This window comes from Toxotes jaculatrix, chromosome 22 (genome assembly GCF_017976425.1).
Source record: "Toxotes jaculatrix isolate fToxJac2 chromosome 22, fToxJac2.pri, whole genome shotgun sequence".
Lineage (NCBI taxonomy): Eukaryota > Metazoa > Chordata > Actinopteri > Toxotidae > Toxotes > Toxotes jaculatrix.
Window position 1 is genome coordinate 8275848 of NC_054415.1, and position 21206 is coordinate 8297053.

Genomic DNA, 21206 nt, shown 5'->3' on the forward strand with positions numbered 1-21206 from the left:
TGGTGGCAAAAATTACTTTCCTTGCATGATCAATAAAGTATTAATTAAAAAATACTAGTAGCGAGAAAATTAGACAGAAAAATTTCAAATCAGTAATTGTTGCTTGGAAAATCACGAGGGCTTTGTGTAAAACAATTTGGTCGCATTTAAAATTAATAATGGAAATTAAAATGGAATAAACATAATCACAGCATCAATGCTTCAATACATACGCATACGTACACTCACAGCTTCGCGCACACAGACTGAGCAGCTAACGAGTAAAAGCATAAAAATGAGCTGTGTTGCCAAACAATGGAAGTACTGCAGTCAGCTCACCACTGGATCAGTGACTCACACTGGAGCTGCAGTCAGATTCAAACAAGAGTATAAACACACAAGCACACAGTCTGCGAGAGATTCCTTCAAGAGCGTAACACAGACACACACATACACAGGCAGAATAGCAGCGAGACAACCCGTGCTGAACACTGAATTGTGCATTCATTCATTCAGAGATAAGAAGAGAGGCAGGAGGCGATGGAAGAGGAAGAAAGCAGCTGAGGAAAATAGTAGAGAGTGGAGGGGGAGATTAAACACACATATATACACACACACACACACACACACACACACACACACACAGCTCAGTGTGTCTGAGCTGACTGCAGGCTGACAGTAATGAATGTAAAACCAGAAAAGCTGGTAAGTGAAACTGAAAAGAAGAGGGTGTAGAGGGAGGAGTGCTGAACGTGCACATCTAGAGTGATATTCAAAGTCTACCATCTACTGTGGCTCTTTAACTATCCTCTATATGTGAGGTCCCATTGTTCAGCACTGTGTCAGTGTGTACAGCAGGGAGGCATCTGTCTGCACCGAGTCACCAAGACAGATTCCTGTGCATCTATGGTCAAATAAAGAGGGAAGGAGAAGACGAAGAAGAAGAAGGGAGGAGGACAGGAGGAGGCAGGGAGAGAGAGGAGCTGATGGAGGGGAAACGGGATAACGGAGAGAGGTGGGGCGAGGAGGGATAAGGAGGGTAATGAGGAGGGAGAGAAGGAGAAAAAGGGAGACAGAGGGAACCACCTTCTCTGACGACAAATACTGTTAACGTACAGCTTAAAGCCACAGCACACATAAAAACTGAAGCGCATCAGTATCAGGAAACACAGAAAATGCCCATCATGGGGCACCCCATGATGGGCATTCTTAAAACAACAGTCAGGTACCCGTAAGAACACGGAAATAGGTTTTGCATGCTGTAATCATTTTTCCTGTTTAAAGTAACCATTAAGAATAAGCTCCTGATAGGCTTTTAGGAAGAGCAGGGAAACACAATCTGCAGTCACAATTGCTTCCAAATATCTTCAGTCGACCGAGTCATCAACTAATCAGTTAGCTGTCGACTTCTGCCTCTTATCAAACTTTCTTACTGAACAGGCCGGAGTCTAATGGCTTGTTGACAGCCACCTGGCTCTCAATGGACTCATCTTGATTATCATTCGTCATGCAACTTGATTCTAAACAAGAACAGCGTGTTCAGCATCAGGCCTCTGTCCTGTTTGCAACTGGTGCCGGCCAAGGCCGCTGCCGTTACTATGCAATTATTGTCAATCTCCGGAAGCGTGGCGCTCTTTCACTAAAAGATGAAATATTTTGGTTTATTTTCATCGTTTGACCACTATAATCAAGCTGAATTCTCAGACTGCGAGTCTCAGTGCTGACAGAAATGCATAACGACTTGACCTTTTCCCTGAAACCACCGGGGAAAAAAAAAGCAACCCTGTGAAGAGATGTTCCCCATACACAAGCAGGCTTCCTGCCTTCAACGCAGCATACAGTCAAACTGCAGACAAGGTCTCACTGTAAGTAAGATCACGTCCTTCTCCCTTTCCTTCTACTTCATTTCTTTCTAACACACAGGTTTTTTATATCTTTTCCTTTACACTCAGAGACATAAACAAAAAACACTTGCACTGCTATGACATTTTCAGTAATTGTGCTTTCTGTAAACACACTTTTCTTTTAGTCCTCTTGAAGGTAACAGGACAGTAACTCTAAAATAAATCAACTTAATGCAGGGCAGAGAGGTCATGAGGAGGAAACAGAAAACAGATCATAAGAAAAATGGAGAGACAGGGCAGATATTTAGAGGTAGCATGAGGACAAGGACAGAGAGAGGAGGCAGAAGTGGGAGGAGAGTTAGGAGGAGGAGGGAAGTGAAACGCTGAGGAGAGATGTTGGAGACAAAAGGGGGAAATTCTACACTTCTACAATTCTACAGTTTATAGATGTAATTTAGTTAAAATACCTAATGTCATTCATAATCAAGTGATGGGATGAGGCAGGACACAAAAGAAAGAAGAGAAGGGAACAGCTAAACCACCTCTCTCTCTAGACATCCATCTGCATCTCTATAAAAACACAATCTTTCAGCCCCAGCTGTTACACAAGTGTTTCTGACAGTCACTCACACTAACACACACACACACACACACTCTTGACAGCCACCCCCTTCAAACACTGTCTAGACACCTTGCACTAAACAAAGCATAACATGTAAATGTGTAACATACTGCATGTATTCACAGTCTGAATTCAGGTGCAGTCGCTGATTAAAAAGCAAGTTTATTTCCTTTATTACTTCCTATCCAACCAGAAAAGTCCAACTGAGTCGAGATTTCTTGAGTGAATCTAAAGAAAAAAAATCAACAAGGGCTATTTCATTATGGATTAATTAATTAATTATTCATTGTTTTGTTTTTTGTTTTTTTAATCAGCTAATAGTTTTGTCCATAAAATATCAAAAAATAGACCATGCTCCACTTCCTAAATCTCAAAGTGATGTCTTCTTTTTCCACTAAATAACAGTTCAAAACCCAAAGATTCTCAGTTTACAATGGTATAAAACAGAGAACAGTAGTAAATCCACACAATTTAGAGGCAGGAATTGGGGAATGGTTTGTGTTCTTGCCTGAAAAAATGACTTTAACACATAATTTTTCTACTGATTGATTGAAGCTAAAATCAACGATTACCAGAAAAAAACAAAAAGAAACAGATAAACTACTGATCTGACTACCAACAGAGGCTAGAGAGAATTAAATGAAGCATGGAAGGAATGTGTGTGGTGTGTGTTGTCCTGCGCTTGGCTGGCTGCCATGTGAAGTAGCGTCTGATGTCGACTCTTTTAACATAACGATGATCTCATCTGAGCGGTGAGACACATACCGCTCACATCACAGACGCACACATCGTTTCTCTCATGGTCTCGCTCGGAAATCATGTGTGTTTGTGCGTGAGCGACACGGAGCCTATGTGTAAGCAACAATGACACCGTGACAGAGACAAACAGAGAGGGTGTAATTGCCTCATCTGGAGCTGCTGGGCTACAACAAAGCTTCACACGGCCATCGCGGCTGCTGCTTTAAATGTGCTAGTGTGTTTTGTTGCTGTTTTTCATAATCAGTCCTCATGGGCTACGCAGAAAGTCCAGAGGCAAGCTGGCTCATTAACGTACACACACACACACACACACATCACTGAGACGTGTAGGCCGTACAAACAACATTCAGAGAGACCAAAATCCCTTCTAATTCTGTCTCTGTCTCTCTGCAGTGTTTAACAGGGATTCAAAATATTAGCTGGATTTATCTGAGTGTATTTATACAGTGTGCAGTGAACTGTTGTGCACTCACCGTTTTCTTTTAAATGGGGACTTTGGTATATCAGCCACAGGTATCATCTGTTCCCCTGGTCTGACCCACATGATGGGACCGTCGTCGCTCTCTGTGGGATTCATAAGCCTCAGACTGGAAAACGTTCCCCATGGAAGAGTCCTCTGCAGCCAGACAGACGAGAAGAAAGCACGAACGTGAGGAAAAAGAGGACATGAGGGACTATAATCAAAGCAGCATGTTGGTACGTCATTCACTCTTTCAGCTGTTAACCAGTTCATCAAGTGTTTTATTTATTCCAAAAAGAAATCTCATGAGCAGAGACTGTCCCGCGGCAAAACTTGTCACTGGCATCCGAGACGTTTCAGAGGGTGCCAAATCAGAGCCAAAACCCTCGACAGATAGGAAGCGCCAGAGGATGTGTGTCTTTTGATATTCAGCATACGACACGACTCCTCCACACTGCATGCAGGGGATTTGAAGTGTCAGCACAGAATAGCAAACAGCAGAAAAGCCTGTCACTCCTGCATTTCAGGGACAGCAGTAAACACTGTATTCTGGTGGTGTGTTCCAGTACAGACATTTTAAAAGAGAAGCAAGTTCCCTGAACTGAAGCTGGAAGCTGCATCAAATCACTCTGACACACCACTTAACACCTCTTGTATGCCAACCACCACTGAGAATATTAGGTGTGCTGTTGATGTTTGTGCCTCCATCTGTTCAGTTTGAGCCATTTCCAAATAATCTGTGGCGTAAATGCGTCAAAATATTTGTGAACTTCTAGTTTATAGCTGCATTACCAGACATTTAGAGTAAATAGACTATTTATGAGGTATAAACAAATAAATTGTGAGTGGAGTAACTAAATGTTTCAGTGACAAGGTGTTGTGCCCCACTATGTGAGCCATTTGAACACTGTCACACAGTAAGAAAAGAGGAAATATGTGACTACATATAAGACCACAGAGCAAATCAGAAACTGGTCAGTATATCCTCCTCATTGTACTGAGGAAGAGTGAGAAAAACTTTCCAGACAGATGAGGGGACGCTGACATAATAAAAAGTAAAATGAATTATTCCCAAAATAAAAAAAAATAGTCCCACATCCAATTAAAACTATGAGGCACAAGACTCACAGGCACATCAATGATGCAAAACTATGATTTTTGTTCTCATAAACAAATCCCATGAACAAACCAAAAACCAACAATTAACCCCACTAAAAGGTACTGTCTAAATGCATTTTACAGATTACGTTGTTCTTCAAGAATCAGATGTGAGCTTATCCGAAAGCCTCACTTTTCCGTTCACTACCCTTCCACACGTTCTGTTGCTGCTTACTGCTGCTCATACTGTCCTGACTCACCTTCAGGAAGGCTGACTCCTCCAGCATGCCGAGGAATTCTGGGAAATAATTGCCGACCTCCTCGTCCACAGCTCCCACCAGGCTGATCTGTCTCATTGCCCCGGCTCTGTACGTCCCGTGACTGTATGTTTTCCTCACCTACAGCAACCAAAGTGAAGAAAAAAGCACATTAGACGTTGATATTATAATGTTACTCTAACACTGCAGCAAGTAGGTGAGTGATTATTGTGTTCAGTCAGACAGCAGGTGCAGGAGTTTAGTTCTTGACATTCTTGGCACTCCCTCTGTCTAATATAGTATTTCACTATAGCTCAGACATGGTGTGAAGAAACTATGTTCTCCTCCCTAACAAGGACCACGGGAGAAAACAAAACATGACACAGTGCTTTCATTTGAAATCTGTGGTACTCAGCCACAATTTAATGGTTGTCTATTCTTCTCATCTGAGATTACGGATATCGTCTTACTATTCAGTTGCAGCACCTTCAGCAGAGTCATTATGAAGCCTCATTGCCCTCACTGACGTGAGGAGGGAGGCCCGTCCCGGTTTAATTGCCCTTCTGCAGCCCTGACAACCTCTTGGACATCTCGACCATTATCAAAACTTGCTTGATATTTCTGTCAGTGGTATGACAGTGTTCCCAATCTGATCTGATGCCTTAAAACAAAGCTGTGTTTGCTTGTAACCCCACTTCACAGGTTGAATTTGCTATCGTTATAGCCTTGAACAACAGGCTGCAGTTGAAAGTACTGATGTTTATATAATATATATGCATTTAACATTGTTTGACTGCTCTACAACCCAGGGGAACACAAAAAGCAGACACTGTCATTTTGTCCAAAAAAAGATAAACGAACCTATTAATCATCACCGGGTGTCAAAATAGACACTGTGTGTGTGAGTGCTGGCGGTTTCACTTGATGTTTCGGCTCCACCGGTGTGACTCAACAGACTGTTTGCTGCTCTTCACTTGGCTGACAGAGCATCATTTTGTGTGTGAGTGTGTGTGTGTGTGCCTAACGCGTCTCCCATACCCTTGGCCCTCAACAGTGTCTTTGTATGTGCAGTACGTGCAGCATGTGGCCTGCATGCTGTACTCTTGGCTGATCAGGATGTGTGTCCATTTGTGTGTGAGTGTGTGTGTGTGTGTGTTGGCCAGATCCTTGGCTGGCCGCCTCTAGTGAATCACCACTTGACAACAAGGCAGAGATAAAAAGAGAGAGAGAGAGAGAGGAGGGAAGACAGAGAGAGCGAGGATACACAGGAGAGAAAGAGTGAAGGGAAGAGAGACAGATGGACAGAAGTGGGGAGAGGAAGAGGGAGAGAAAGTTTAGGAAGACAAGCTGTGAAATAGAAACAAGACCAGGTCAGGCCATAATATATGACCACGTATGGTCAATGTCTGAACATAGTTCAAAACTGTAGTGGAAATGCTGCAAACAACAACTTTCAATGGAAAGCAGCTAAAGCCTGCTCGGAAAGTTGCTAGGTGAAGTAATATACTAATAAGCATATTCACGTCGTCAATGCATTTTATTTTCAGCCTCTTATCTCCTACTCTCTATGCTCACATATGCAGTAATATAATACAGCCACATTTCAAATAAAGCTGTTTTCATTTACATGTTTTTTTTTCTGTTTCCGTTGTCAAACAGTGGAACAAGTATGAAATAGTGAGTTGTAGGTAATGACGGAAATATCTCAAAAGGGAGCAAGGAAGGGTGAGGATAAGCTGATGAATGAATATAACATTGTAAAAAAGAGAGTAATGACAGGAAAATGGGTGAGCTACAGAAAGGAACAATGGAACCGGAGACACCAGATAAGAACAAATAAAAGGTGCAGATGTTAAAAAAGACAAGAAGTGGGGAGGCGGAGAGAGGGAGTATGACAAGGAGGGATGAAGACAGATGAGGGCAGGTTAGATAGGATGGGAGGAGTAATGAAGACAGAAATAATGATTTGGAAAAAGACTGAGGGGGCATGTCTCTGCAGCTTCCAGGTACGTCCTTGAGCAAGGCACTTCATCCCCAAACAGCTGCTCAGAGGCCAGTCGCACAGCACCAGGCTACTCTCAGGTGTGTGTATGTGTGTTGCAGCTGCTTCCTCCATTTTTCAGAGGGTGTGGCTATGAAAAAGGTAATGTTCTCAGTCCAGTAGTGTGGTTATTTATATAGGCTGGGTAATTAGAAGAGATTGGCCATAAAAATGGATTATGGGGTTCAGTGACAATGAAATGGTCTTTAAAAGTTGAGATCAGAGGAACAGCTCATCACCACAGACAGGATTAAATGACACAGCTGATTATAGGTCGTCATGATCAGCTTCAGCACATATTAAAATATTTCAACATTTGAGAACAAACATAAAGAACAAACTTGTTTGTATACTTTTTAGTTGGGCTGCAACCAAAGATTATTTTACTACAGATTAACCTATCACAACCATTAATATATGATTTTTTTTCTTGTAAAATTAGAAATTGCATTCTCCCAGAGCCCAATAAGATTATAAAACCCCAAACGATTCAATCTACAATCATCTAAAAGAAAGAAAAGTAGCAAATTCCGAGATGTGAGAGTCTGGACCCAGCCAAAGATAAAAGATTAAAAAATCCGAACTGTCACAGGTTAATAATTGACCAATAGATCAATCAATTCGACTGATCATTTCAACTCTAGCATGAAGAATATGCTGTTATTACTCAGTGGATAAAGCGACTGGTCTAAACTGCAGATGTCTTGTTCGCAGTAACGTGTTGTTCTTCTGAACTACTGCATGATAAATCAACAAATAACTCTTCAGTTTAGCATGCATGGTCAGGCCAAGCCACACGGCTGTGTGTGTTTGTTCACATTATTTCACTGCATCTGTGCCCTGACACTGTGTAATATCCTCATCAGATGACGATGACTAGAAGCTTGAAATTCTCACTCCACACATATAAACACGACTTTAAATAGTCTCACTGAGTCAATGACCTAGATACTGAGAGAAAAATGTGTTTGTGTGCACACATGGATTCAAACGCCTTCATGCTTACAAGTATTTGTGCATTTCCAGAATTTTTCTCAGCTAGCGTGCGTGTTTGTGAGTGTATACATTCATCTTTCTGCATACTTATAATTGTTTGTGCTCATGAGTGTATGTTTTATCTGTCCGTGTGTGAGCGTGTGTGTGTTTACACATGCATAATTTAACTGCAGAATAACCCCCACGTTGTCTGCAAAGAGAAAAGTCTCTCACTATCACAGGAAGAGTATTAGTTATTGCCACCTCTGCCTGAAATAAACAGATGAATTTAACAGTCAATGATTCGCACACAGACACACACACACAGCTTGTCTATAATAAGTGAAGGAAACAGGAAATATGACAGACTTCCTCTGAGAGGTACTCTTCAAGATCCTGCAGTCCTTCCTCACTTCTGCGTACGTGCACATAAACACACCCGGCGGGTAATTGTGCAAAAACAAATGACCAACATCACATTCACTCACTTATTTCACTGCTAGACTTGAAAATAAAGCTTTATTTAAAAGGGACGCATAAGACAAAATACAAGACAGTAAATAAACACCATCAAGTCAAACAATAAAAATTCTGCACACAAAAGCATTAAAAAAGGTGAATACTTCCCCTTTCGCTCTGTAACATTATCTAAATTTACTGCATCTCATTTGGTATTCCAGGTCTGCAAATTCACAAGACAAAAAAGCCGACATTATTATATATAATTATCATTACTGTCATCTCTCCCCTGCTGTCACTTTCTCTGGCTAAAAGCAGTATATTTTTAACAGATCATCTCGCTCCCTCTCTACTCTCCACTTGCAGATTATCTGTTTTTCTCTTCTCTGTCAGCCTCTCCATCGCCTCCTCTGCCTCTTTCCCTGATAATACTCACGTCCCCCGGTGGGAAGTACTATTAGATCAAACCTTTCTCTTTCCTGCTCTCCCTTCCATCTCTGGTTCACCCACTTGTTAATTCTATAATAGGTTTTCCCTTTGTCCTGTCAACTCATCCTTCACTCTCTCTTGCTGAGTTTATCCCACCACATCATCTCGCTACTCTCTCCGACCTCCTCGTGACCTCTGCACGTCTGTCTGCTTCTTCCTCTCTTCACCAGCTCTCTGTGTCTAAATTATTATGTCCAGTCAGTCTCTGGAGTGCTAAGTCTATGAGTCTATTACTGTGCCTGCGTCACAACAAAGCTTCTGGCTGCTGACTGGTGCCTCAAACACAATCGCACACACTTTTCTTACATAATCTCTCCCTTGTCACAGCTCATCCACAAAGAGAGGCATGTGAATGCACAAACACATTTTGAATTAACAGTAATGCAATGGTTGCTTTGCTTTCCACCTTCTTTGTTCCTTGATAAATTAAGTTGACGCCAAGACTGTGTCACAGCTTCAGCATGGCTTTGAAGCCGCAACGCAAGACTGATTGGGCAACGTCAAAGTCTAGGTTTGATTTCTAAACAGCAAACACTGCTAGAGATTATCTGGAGGCCAAGTGCAAAAGTGCTGCCTACAGTTAGGAGAATGTGAACATGAAGGAGACAGTTAAACAGTTATAATCTGAAACTCTGAGACCGTTCACTAATCAACATATGCAACCGAAACTTGTACCGTTGTCAAATGGAGAGCACCGAAAGCTCAAAAGGGATTTTCCTGAGACAAAGAGTTAGCTATGGTCTTTCTTAATTTCTATAAAAGCCCAACGTGCCATCTTCAATTAAATCAGCACGGTAGCTAGCATTTTATTTATTTCACTCTTCTATTCCTTCATTTAGGAGCTTTACGCATTTACATCTATCAACAAAATATTTTACCACAAAATTAAAGTGGTTCTGTTTCATGAACACTGAAACTAACAAGTTGCACTCAAAGTAAATAAGTTTTACAGTCTCAACATCTTTCTCACAGAATGCACTGGTAGTATTATCCTATTAACCTCCCTGATAGACTGGCCTCAGATCTCAAACAATATTACGTTGAATCAAAACCCGTTGAATCACTGTCCTAAGGGAAACTAAAATGGTCTTCATCACTACAGTTTAATACAACATTAAAAAGCCCCAGTCTGTTCTTTAGCTTTGTGTTAATCTTCTGATGTCGTAACTACATTATTACACTCGGTGACTAAACAGGAAAGACCAAATTACCTCACTGTCCAAGCACATCATATACTGCGTTGGGCTGACTTGCCCCGAGAAAATGGAGTGCTGTAATCTCCCGTAATCCTTGCCGGCATTGAAAATGCCTTCAGACAGGTGCTGCATACAAAATACTGACATTCTGATCATCACAAACATACGCTGTCACACACACTGCTCATTATCAATTACTGTAGGTTAAGTTACCCACGGAGGAGTGTTGAGGTCCACACATGAAATTCAACATCAACACAAACCCAAAAAAACACTGTGAGCAGCTGCAAATTTCTTTCCTCCTTTTCATCTCCTTTCTGCACGTGCGCATGCACACACACACACACACAAACACACACAAACACACACTACAAAAAAGGCTGTCCAGTCATTTGTGACTGGAGCGGAGAGCCAAACAACAGAGCAGAAACATAAAATGCATGATAAACCATTAATCTGTGTGTGTGTGTGTGTACACCTGTGCCTGTGTGTATATATATCAATGAGCATGCTCACGTCTGTGTGTGTGTGTAGACTGTATGTCTACTTCCCAAGGTCACTGCTGAAAGCTCGGAGGGAAGAAAAAAATTAACAAGACCAGTGGACAATGACGTTAGCCCTGCAAGGAACACTACTCTTAAAGGGACAGCTTAGGACGCAGGTTTGAAGCCAAGACTCCATTTAGACAACCGGACAATTTAGATGTTTAATTCAACCCATTTAATTTATTCAGAACCATGCAGAGATCAAGAATGTGTTTGTGGAGGCAAAACAGAAAGAAACACACAGAACAACATTATGAATATTTCATAATGAGAAAAAAAGGAAAAAATGGCCAGAAGGAGAGCGATAGAGAGCATAAACTGCTCTCCCCCATGTAGTACCACACACACAGACACACACAGACACACACAGACACACAGACACAGACACACACACACAGTCACACAGTGTGTTAGCCAGTATTGCCTGTACTCACATTGAAAAAGAGCAGGCAGTATCTCAATACAAAGCCACTCAGGAGGTTTGAGGCAACAAAAGGCTTTTCATTAGTGAACTACAGACAAGGGACAACTCCAAATGAAGAGGTCTAGCTGTGTCGCTGTGCACAGAAGAGACAATCCATACAGACACCACCACCAGCACACACACACACACACACACACACACACACACATATCTTGTTTTCCAGTTGTCCTCAAAAGGCCATGTAGTATGCTGAGGAGTAGGTGAGAGGTATCCGACTACAGCTACTCTTATACTTGTGCTTTTGAAAAGAAAAGAAGAAAAACACCTTTTGTGTTGGTTTTGACTCTAACCTGACTTGCTGTGAGCCTGCCACCTGCCTGACATCAGTCATCTCTTACAGTCTATAACTTCACTGTTTGCTTTCTCATCCTCTTGCTTACTGTACTGTCACTGTCTTTTCTTTATATCATCCTCTACTCTCAGCTTTTTCTCTTTTTTTTTAACCTCGCCATCTTTCAGTCTTTTGCTCTCACCCCTTCTCTCACTTGGCGTATGTGATGTCTTTCCCTCTCTAAAATATCCTCTTGCTTTCTACTTCCTTTCATGCCCTCACTTCAGCTGTGCTTTCTTAAGATTAAGCAGCACTGGAGAGAGAGGAGTGACCCACCAGTCATTTAAAATGCTGGCATTTAGACTGAGAAATCAGACTAAATGCCAAAATCAGTTTAAATGCCAAAAGCTGTTTAATGCTGGACAGATAGAGACAGATGCTTCAATCTGATAACTAAAGCCACAGCAGAACAACTTTCATCATTAGGTTTATTCCTTCAATCAGTCATTTTCTTTCCCCCCAGCATCCCTTCATCCTCTCCCTCAACTTATGCTGTATCTACATCTTTCCTTCCCTCCATCCACCCACCTCTTCATTCATCTCCTAAGTCCCCTATCCCCTCCTTATAGCCTCTCCATCAGCTGTCCTCCTTCATTAATCTTTCACTTTTCAAGAATCAAAACTGCTAGGCAGAAGATGTCAAGTCGCTGTACTCATCTAATACTTTTCTTGAACTGTGCTCACATATACAAAATACTGACCCAGAGATCAAGCCATTCATAAATTTAACGCTGTTTATGTTCACATGTTGTGCAATAACAGCAAATTCACAAACCAGCAAAAAATATATTTTGTTCCCAAATGTGGAAGTTTCCCACAAAAATATATTTACACAGAAGTCACACACACAACTGCACTGTTACTAAGCTGAAATTGTAGAAACCACCAAAGTGCACAACAGACACACACGGCACATCTAATTTGGTGAGAGACGTTCTCAGTGGGCCTCCACCTCTTCCTGTGTGTGTGCCTGCATGTATGAGAAAGTTTGAAAAGAACAGCAAAAAAAAAAGTGCTGTGTGGACAGCTGTAACAATATCATGCCATCAGCTATTCCTGTTGAACTTCACCTGCACTATGTGCACTCCATCACATGACCTCAAATTACACTTTGGTACATCATGTGACTATACATCAGTAACCTGCGTCCTGTGTCCATGGACAGTTTTGATATCCAGCTACAGAGGACAGAAGGCAGGAAACACTTGGCTCTAGCTTTTTTTTATATACTCCACACACCTATTATCCATCTAATCAATGTGTGTGATGTGTTTGTCTGACTAACCTGAGAGTAGAAATTAGCCATAGTGGTAGTTTCTATGTCCTTCTTTCCCAGCATTTCCATTTTGACTGGAGCTGATGGGAACTTGGTTGAGAAGTAGTCCAAAAAATCAGGCAGGTAGCTGGCTTCTCCATGGACAATTCCCATGACATAATGAGCTGCCTGTAAACCATGGGTCAGTAAAGTAATTTAGATAATGTCAATGTTTTAAATATTGAAGAAATCATATTTAACTGCATTTTTACTACAGCAGCATCCATGAATCTATCTGCTCAATAACTATACCTTACCTGGGACGAGTCCTCGCTAAATGCCAAGGTGACAAACTCCTGGGCAAATCTCTGCCTCTGGCCCTCTGAAAGAGAGGAGAGCTGTGAAGTGTAGGCGTGGGCCACCAGCGCCCCTCCGTTAGGCTGGTTCTCTATGTGGATGTATGGGGCAAACTCCAGACCCGCCACACCGGGGTAGGTGCACTGCGGATGTTGTTTGGTCGGGGAAAGGAGTGGTGTCTTGATGGAGGATGATGGAGAGTTGGGAGTGTTGTGAAGAGAGGAGTTAAAGAGGGATTTTGAAGCAAGAGGAGGAGAGGAGGGCAGGACATGTGAGGCTTTGTTGTTAGATGAAGGATAAACTGGCAGCGGGGACTTAAAGGGAGACACGGAGGAGTTGTGTGTGGGATCGGAGGCTGAGGAAGAAGAGGTGGGAGATGGAGAGGAAGGAGGGAGGAGAAGCAAGCCAGCACAAATGGTCTGGCAGGAGCGGTGGTACATCTTCACTCGTTTGTGCTTCTCCCCCTCTTTGTGTTTCTTCTTCTTTTTCTTCTTCACTTTTTTGATTTGCAGCTCCTCTGAGTTGATCTTGGCTTTCTCTTTTTCATCTGGACAGTGTGACAGAGAGACAGAAGGAAGGACCTCATTACTTAGTGGGAAGAGAATTATTACAAGAGAATGCATTCTTAAAAAAGATCAACACTAAATATGAAAAAATGTCATTCTGAGAAGGCTTGAAGGGAGACACGCTATTCTCACAAGATTTGTAAGGATCTATTCATGTCAGTTGTCTGATGTGCGATGAACAAAAAAACAAATACTCCCCCCACAGCCCCCCACTGTAAGAAGATACTTAAATGAGGTGCTGATTTTGATCCGGAGTCTGTAAAAAGAAACAATATAAAACCAGATACTTTCAGCCAGACTGTCGTATTATTTATTTTCATCATTTTTTTTAAATTACCAAAACAAGCCGATACCTCATAAATTCCCTGTTTAAAAAACAATGAAACTGAGAAAAAAAATGTGTCCTAACTATTTTAAGCAAGTGTAGACAGATGAGTCATAGCTTTTCCCAGATGGTGTGCATCTCCTGGGGTGCATACATAAAATAAATTGAAGAGCCCTGAAATGGAATCCCTTGAGAAAAGCAGATATGACTAAGCCAGGAAACAAGCTTTCGAGTGGCATATCTGAACAGAGATAATACTGTACATGGGAGTCCATCTCTTAAACGCCCGGGGCAGGACAAAGTGGAACATGCAAATTTATGCACAGAGCTACTGTATGTTTTTGTCTGTGAGAGAATGCGTGTCAGAGCTGCTCACGTCGATCTGCAAACGTGTTGGCGGTTCATTCTTGCCCAGTGGTTGTGTAAACAAGTAGATGTATATATACATGTATGTATTTACCGCATATGTGTGCGTTTGTGCATACGCGCGTCACTTTTATAGAGGCGCTGCTGCCTCAGCACAATTCCAACATCAGCTATCATCACCCTCACACACACACACAGACACACACCTTCACTCTAGTTTATACCCCACACACGTTCAACGCAACATGAGACAGGAATGAGACAGAATGAAAAACAGCAGAGAGAGGGTGAGAGAGAGCAATAAAGAGAGCAACACAGAGAGAGAAGGTATTTGCAGTACAATACCCCAGCTACTAATCCAAAAGCTCTTTAACCCACAAGTCACCCCTCCCCCAATTCTCTCTACTCATTCACGCAAACACACACGCGCACATTTATTCCCCAACCTCAACCTTCATCAACCCACAGAAGAGCAGCACAATACACAGAAAATATGCGATGTGTGATAAATTTATGGACACTGCACTGCTGATGTGAAATGCAGAAGCAGACTGTAAGTACTGGTGTGTAATTTCAATATCTCTCACCTACAAATTACAAATGTAGATACTAAAAATTTTATGTATTAGATAGTCATGATCAGTTTAAGCTCCCAATCACATCAAACACACACAGACACACACACAAACAAATAGCCTCAGTGGCAGTAAAGAAGCCTTACTGTCAGAAAAGCTGTTTGCTGCTTATTGATTTCCTATACATGTTTCCTCTAGCTGCCTCTCTCTCTGTCGCCCTGTCGAGTTGTAAACTTAACACTCTCTCACTGATTAAATTTCAAGCTTACCTTCAGTGTCCCTGTTGCTACGAACATTTGCAAACTTAACACTCTATGATTAAATGGCTCAGTCTCTATCACTGTAAACCTACTCTCTGGTCTCCCAACTCTGATTCAATATCCCACCATGTATCCCAGTGCGTCTCTATTATCGTAAACACACATGATTAAATACTAGATGTTCTCACAGGACGACTGCAGACTGGACAAACGCTGACTCTTTCTCTGTGTCTCTTCTAAACCCAGTTTCTTCCTAACTCTTCGCTCATACTGACAGTAGGAAGACTGAAATAGCGCGCCAAATAATCCATCTGTAATTTTCATCTGTGGCCACTAGCTATGGTATGTGGCCAAAGCCTTACTAAGACTCTGAAATGTCACAGTGTGGTCGTGACATATCAGCACAGGGACACTGCAAGTCTGACTGGACATTTCAGTCAAAAAATAAATGTGGCATTCATGTATATACGTCAGCGTGTGGTGTGCCTGTCTAAAAAAGGTCGAGTTTTAAAGAGAAAACAGCCGACGCTGACAAATGAGGAGCTGCAGTTCGGTGGCTGAGCTCAGACTGAACAGAGAGAGACATGGAGATTATGTCACAGTGCTCTGCAAATAATTCACTACTGTCAGAAGGTTTGCAATGAAACTCGCCACCGCATTCGTAATGTGTACACAGCAGAGGACAGAAATGTGTACACAGCAGAGCCAGACAAAGGATGATAGGTAGGATAAGCAAATACAGGCATTCACTTATGTTGCAGGATGAAACTTTATGTTTTGTCCCTTATACATCTAACTTACAATATTTTTCTTGTATTAGTGTTTTCGTTTGCTAATCCTAACACATTTATTTTGGTTAGCTAACCTTAGAGAATACAAGTAGAAAAAGTGGCACTATAAACATGGGTAGGCTACATTGCCCTGGCCTGTCTCTCGACTTCTCATGTTACAATCCTAACTACCAGATGCACAATAAGCGCACACACAGAAACACACTCAGTGTCAGAAGGTCAGACTAAATAAACCCTAAGCTAAATTTCTCCATGTGGGGAAGAAGCGCAGTGCAAAGGTCAACCTAATGCCAGGGATCAAATTCTCAAAGAAAAAAAAAAAGAGTTTACTACCACTGTCACACTTATGGAGTTCTCCAACAACAAAGATACTGTTCTATATTGGGCCTTTTATGGCTACTGTGCAGTATTAGCATTTTTTCCAACACCCACTGGGATGCTGAGCACTTGTGCGTGCTGCTTGTGCGTTACAAACATAATGATGATTTACTGTACAGCACCCTGTGAAAGTAGGCCATGTTTGGTTACCTTAGCAGCAGGTTTCTAGTGCACCTCTACCAAGCTAAAATTCATGCTGAGGTCCAACAAGGAGCCATTACACATGTGAAAACACGTATTTCTAACTGGAGTGAAGGCAATAAACGCTTCCATTGATGGTCTGTACTAATATCTGGTTTCTGAGAGATTTGCCCCACTTTCATTCCACAACACATTTCAATTTTTTAGCATTTTCATCAAGACATTTCTCTTTTTTTAACTGCATACCAAGGAAAGTGACAGAAAAGATGGGAGATGAAGAGACAGATATAACAAATAGCCTGTGGGGTGTGTAGCTTAGCCCACTGAGCCACCAGGACACATTGACACGTTTGATTTCCTCCTCACTCTCACACTCGCACACTGCCCAAACAATAACATGTCTACATGTCAACTGCTTCCTGCTGTCAAATTAGGGAATCAAAGATCCATAAAACACAATCTACTGTAGACCATGGTCAAATGTGATCATTACATTAACAACATCATATCATAGCACATCTTGCACAAATCAATTTTCATGCAAATAAAAATATTTTATGTTGTATATTTCATATTGTATACTGAAGCTCTTAAATGTTTACGTCATGCTAAGCCTCAATAATTATTTAGTTCTAAATAAATTCTTTTCATTTTGTAGAATGACATAAATCAAATTCTAAATCCATTAGTTAACAAACGAGTTGATGAAATCAACAAATTTGATGTCTTGATGAGAAAACTGACAACTCGGGATCCACACAGCATGAGCCCCGCGTACGACCACTTGTTATCACATGCCTGAAATTCCATGCTCTCTGTAGGTCATGTGATAACAACTAAGCCATCTCTGTAACAACCAAGTAACTTGACCCACTGAGGAAGGCCACAAGATGTGACTGAGAGCTTAAGAAACACCAAGTAGACTTTGAGTTGAGCATTTTTGTAAAGCTGCTGTTACTAAGGTCCAGAATGAATACTCAAGTCCAATTCTGATGTCTTTCATTAAGCAAAAAAAAAAAAGCCAAACATTTGCTGGCTCCAGCTTTTCATGTTTAACAATGAGCTTTTTCGCATTTTTAAGATGATTGTAAATTCAGTATGTTTTTGTTTTGGACTGTTAGTCGGACAAAAGCAAGAAATGTGAAGACATCAATAATGGAAAAAAAAAGATCATCAGTTTCATCCCTACAAAAGTCACTTGGTATGTGCATGTGTGTGCTTCCACCAACCTTTAATTGGCTGCTTGACTTCTCCGTTCTCCCTCTTGATCTCATTCATCGCTTTGTGCTTCTTCTTCTCCTTTTCTCTCTCTCTGTCTTTGACCTTCTTCTTCTCCCTCTCCTCTCTGTCTCTCTCCTTTGCCTTGTCCTTGGTGGAGTGCTCTGTGGAAGCAGAGAGGAAGGTTTCAGGTCTCGATGGCACAAAACACGAGCACTCAGATTTACTCACTTGCAAACGCGCACTCAACTTTGATTTGCTTCTCTAACCTCTTCACTGAGCTCTTGCCAAGTGCTTCACCTTGGCCATCACCCTTAACTTTTGCTTAATTGTGTTGGTCTACAAAATGTTTGGCTTTTCCTTCCCTGCTGCAGCAAATCATCATCTCTCGACCACAGCATCCAGTCTTATCCCTCATGTTTCGTTGGCAATGTAATGACCTTCAAATTCCCTTTAAGACTCCAGCAGTCACTCTGAAACTTCACTCATAACCTTAAAGCTACATCTCATCTAGATACACCTCACATTTCCACCCGCAAACTCATCCCTCTGCCTCGTTCTGCCTCTTCCAGATTCAATACGTTCTGGTCTTAAAAGTCCTAAAATCCTTCCTTGCTTTCCGACTTATTTTATTTCCTCTTCCAGCGCGTCTCCGTCTGACAGAATATTACAGATCGAGGAACTGGAGTGCGCTCTAATGCAACACTCGTTGCAAATTGCTGTGGATGAGAGCATCAGTTTAAAATGTAAATATCATACCATCAAACACACCTCTTCAGCTGTTGGAGTGCTTTCTGAAAGGCAAGGCTCGTCTAAGTGTGTGCACACACTAACACCCATTTATTTCTGTAAACCAACAACTCTCACCTCCAGCCGAGCTAAGAGAAACCTCACCTTTCTTTAAATATCTTTCATTTTATTAAATCTTTTATTCCTCACCTCCTTTGATTCTTTATTTCCTTTCATTGTTCCATAAAGGAAAAAAAAAACACCTTTATTTTTTCCACATTAGTTCTTTTGCCGTTTTTTTCTTTTCCTTTCCAAAGAACTTTTTTCTTTGAACTCGGTCAGATCCATCTTTAAAAGGAAGCTGTGTTTTCAGACTGTTCACTCTCCTGTGGATGTGGGGAGTGGGAAAGTGAACACAGTGGGGTTGGACTCGCTGTTTGCAGGATCAAAGGAGAAAATGCTTTGAAAGTAAAAGGCTTAAAGGAGCAGTAGGAGAATTAGAGTTACATCGATACACTCTTTTCAATAATATTTAAATAAATACTTTGGCATTTTGAATTTTAGTGGATCACTTTTCTTCGCTACTTAACATGCAGGTAGTCATTCCCCTCACACCCTGTGGTTAAAAGGAGGAACGCCAAGAATGTTAACAAACCCTTTTAAGAACTATGCAAAATAAATGCTGTAAAATTACCAGACACTGTAAGCTGCCTGCTGGAAAAAAAAGGGCAGCCTGTTTCAAAACATCAATTTAGCTCCACAGGAAACTGCCTACAAAGGAGGTCTCACTCAGATCTACTGCCAGATTTATAAAAACATGTCAGACCATGTCACAGTGGTAACATTCATAAACTAAAAATTTAGAGGGGAGATAAATTAGCCCAGGTGGCTGACATGGCCTTAAATACACTGGAGAACAAGCTGATTTACCACAGCTTAAGAGAAGCGCCTTCCCCTTAAAATAAAAGGAAAACATTCTTTTGAACTTCATGAGAACCATGCTGAAGAAGACAGGGCTGCATAGTGCTCCAGTAGTTAAGGTGATCATCCCATGGCTTGGGGGTCACAAGTTCAAACTGGTGCAGAACTAAAATGTAAAGCAGCGGTAAAGCGGTAATTTTGTCAGGACAACGCAGCACAAAACTAGGGGTCTAAATGAATCAGAAATGAATGGATCCATGAAACTGAAACTGTTTTTTTGTTGTTGTTTTCTTGCAGCAGCCTGTTTTCAAGGGGGACACAGCAGGTGGTTTTCACTGCTTGGATGATCACAGGAGAGAAAACACTTTGAAAGATAGAAGGCTAGCGGCAGGCCGTTCATAAACTTCAACTACACCACTAGTCATTGGCATCTAACTTTTTGGAGTTGAAGAGGAGAATCAAAAATTCAGAAAATCAATGAGGTATCCACATTAGGATGTTTACTTGTTTTTAAGGTAAATGGCAAAAGTTCTGCCTGGGGCAGCACTGTGTTTAACACTGTAGTCCAGCCAGGTTTAAATGTGTGTTAGCAATGTGATAAGACTGGAAACCTGTTCAAGGTGTTCCCTGCCTCTGGCCAAAATACGCACTAGGATCAGCTCCAGCCCTGTGACCCTACACAGGATGACCAGTTCATAAAATAGATAAAAGAACTCTTTTGTAAGAACTTTAACAATGTTCTTACAAAGGTTTCCATATGAAAGTCTTTATGGCTTTTATATTATTCTCATATCTTCTATTTAACATTGATTTCTGTGCTCTGGTGATCTGATATGACAGACTGCTTTTGAGCATCTATCCATCAGATTTTCTTCATGTAGATAAATGGAAACATGCAAATTTTGTTTTTGTGGTGGAGTCTGAAAGCCTCCAAAAATTAGACATAGTGAGCTCACCACTGTGAACATCACAGCTTGTGAGGCACTCCCATGTGAACAAAACACTGGACACCGACAGGCACATAATCACAGCAGTAAACTGACTCAGTCTGTAATGCTGTGGCAAACTGGGGAGAAAGAAAACAGGTGAAAGCCAGTCAGGCCTCCGATGTGCATGTGCATCTTTAAGGATGTATAGGGTGAAAATGTTAAATTCAAAACATACTGTGGTGAGACATAAATCACTTCAATTATCGGCCTGTCATCAGCAGCTCAGCAAACATATATTACACTGAGTTTGATAGGGAAGGAAAGATGGGTTCCTCAGACGTGATTAATTGTATGACCACTCTGATACACTCCTGCATGGAGCTGGCCTGCCAGGCAAAGGAAGACCAAAAAGCACCAGATATCCTCACATCTTTTCGGATCAGTGTGTTGCTGGACTCAGTGTGGGACAACAGGTAGACCTGTCTCCCGGCAAAATCCTTCAAATGTAAGATGGTTGGATCACCCCTGCTGGTGTGGAAAATCCATTCTTCGCCATCCAAGCTGATCTCAAAACAATTTAGCAAAAGGTTGATAAAGTCTTTGTCACTCTACTGAACTGCTTTTGTACATGCCGAGTTAAGCGTCTTGTAATTTTTTTGGACTGAACAAATGACCCAGCCGACAGTAACTTAATTGGGTGCTGATTGCAGCTAAGCTTCAATTTCTTCCCCTCAACCCCCCCCGACCACACTCAGCCACAGACAAGTAGTCCCAGACATAGTCAGGGATTCTGTCAGCACAGTTCATTTACATGCGCACAAATAACCTAATTAGTGTAATTCGGACATTTACATGA

General features: G+C 41.5%; 1 protein-coding gene across 2 annotated transcripts in view; it reads right to left on the reverse strand.

Moving 5' to 3' along the window:
• Window positions 1–21206, reverse strand: part of LOC121176417 — a 75753-nt gene that overhangs the window by 6381 nt on the left and 48166 nt on the right. For both annotated transcript variants that reach the window (XM_041030473.1, XM_041030472.1), the window contains 5 exons: window positions 17783–17935; window positions 13112–13698; window positions 12825–12983; window positions 5023–5160; window positions 3678–3820 (listed from right to left, as the gene is read on the reverse strand). In XM_041030473.1, coding sequence (XP_040886407.1) covers window positions 3678–3820; window positions 5023–5160; window positions 12825–12983; window positions 13112–13698; window positions 17783–17935 — 1180 coding nt within the window. The remainder of the gene's footprint in view (window positions 1–3677; window positions 3821–5022; window positions 5161–12824; window positions 12984–13111; window positions 13699–17782; window positions 17936–21206) is intronic.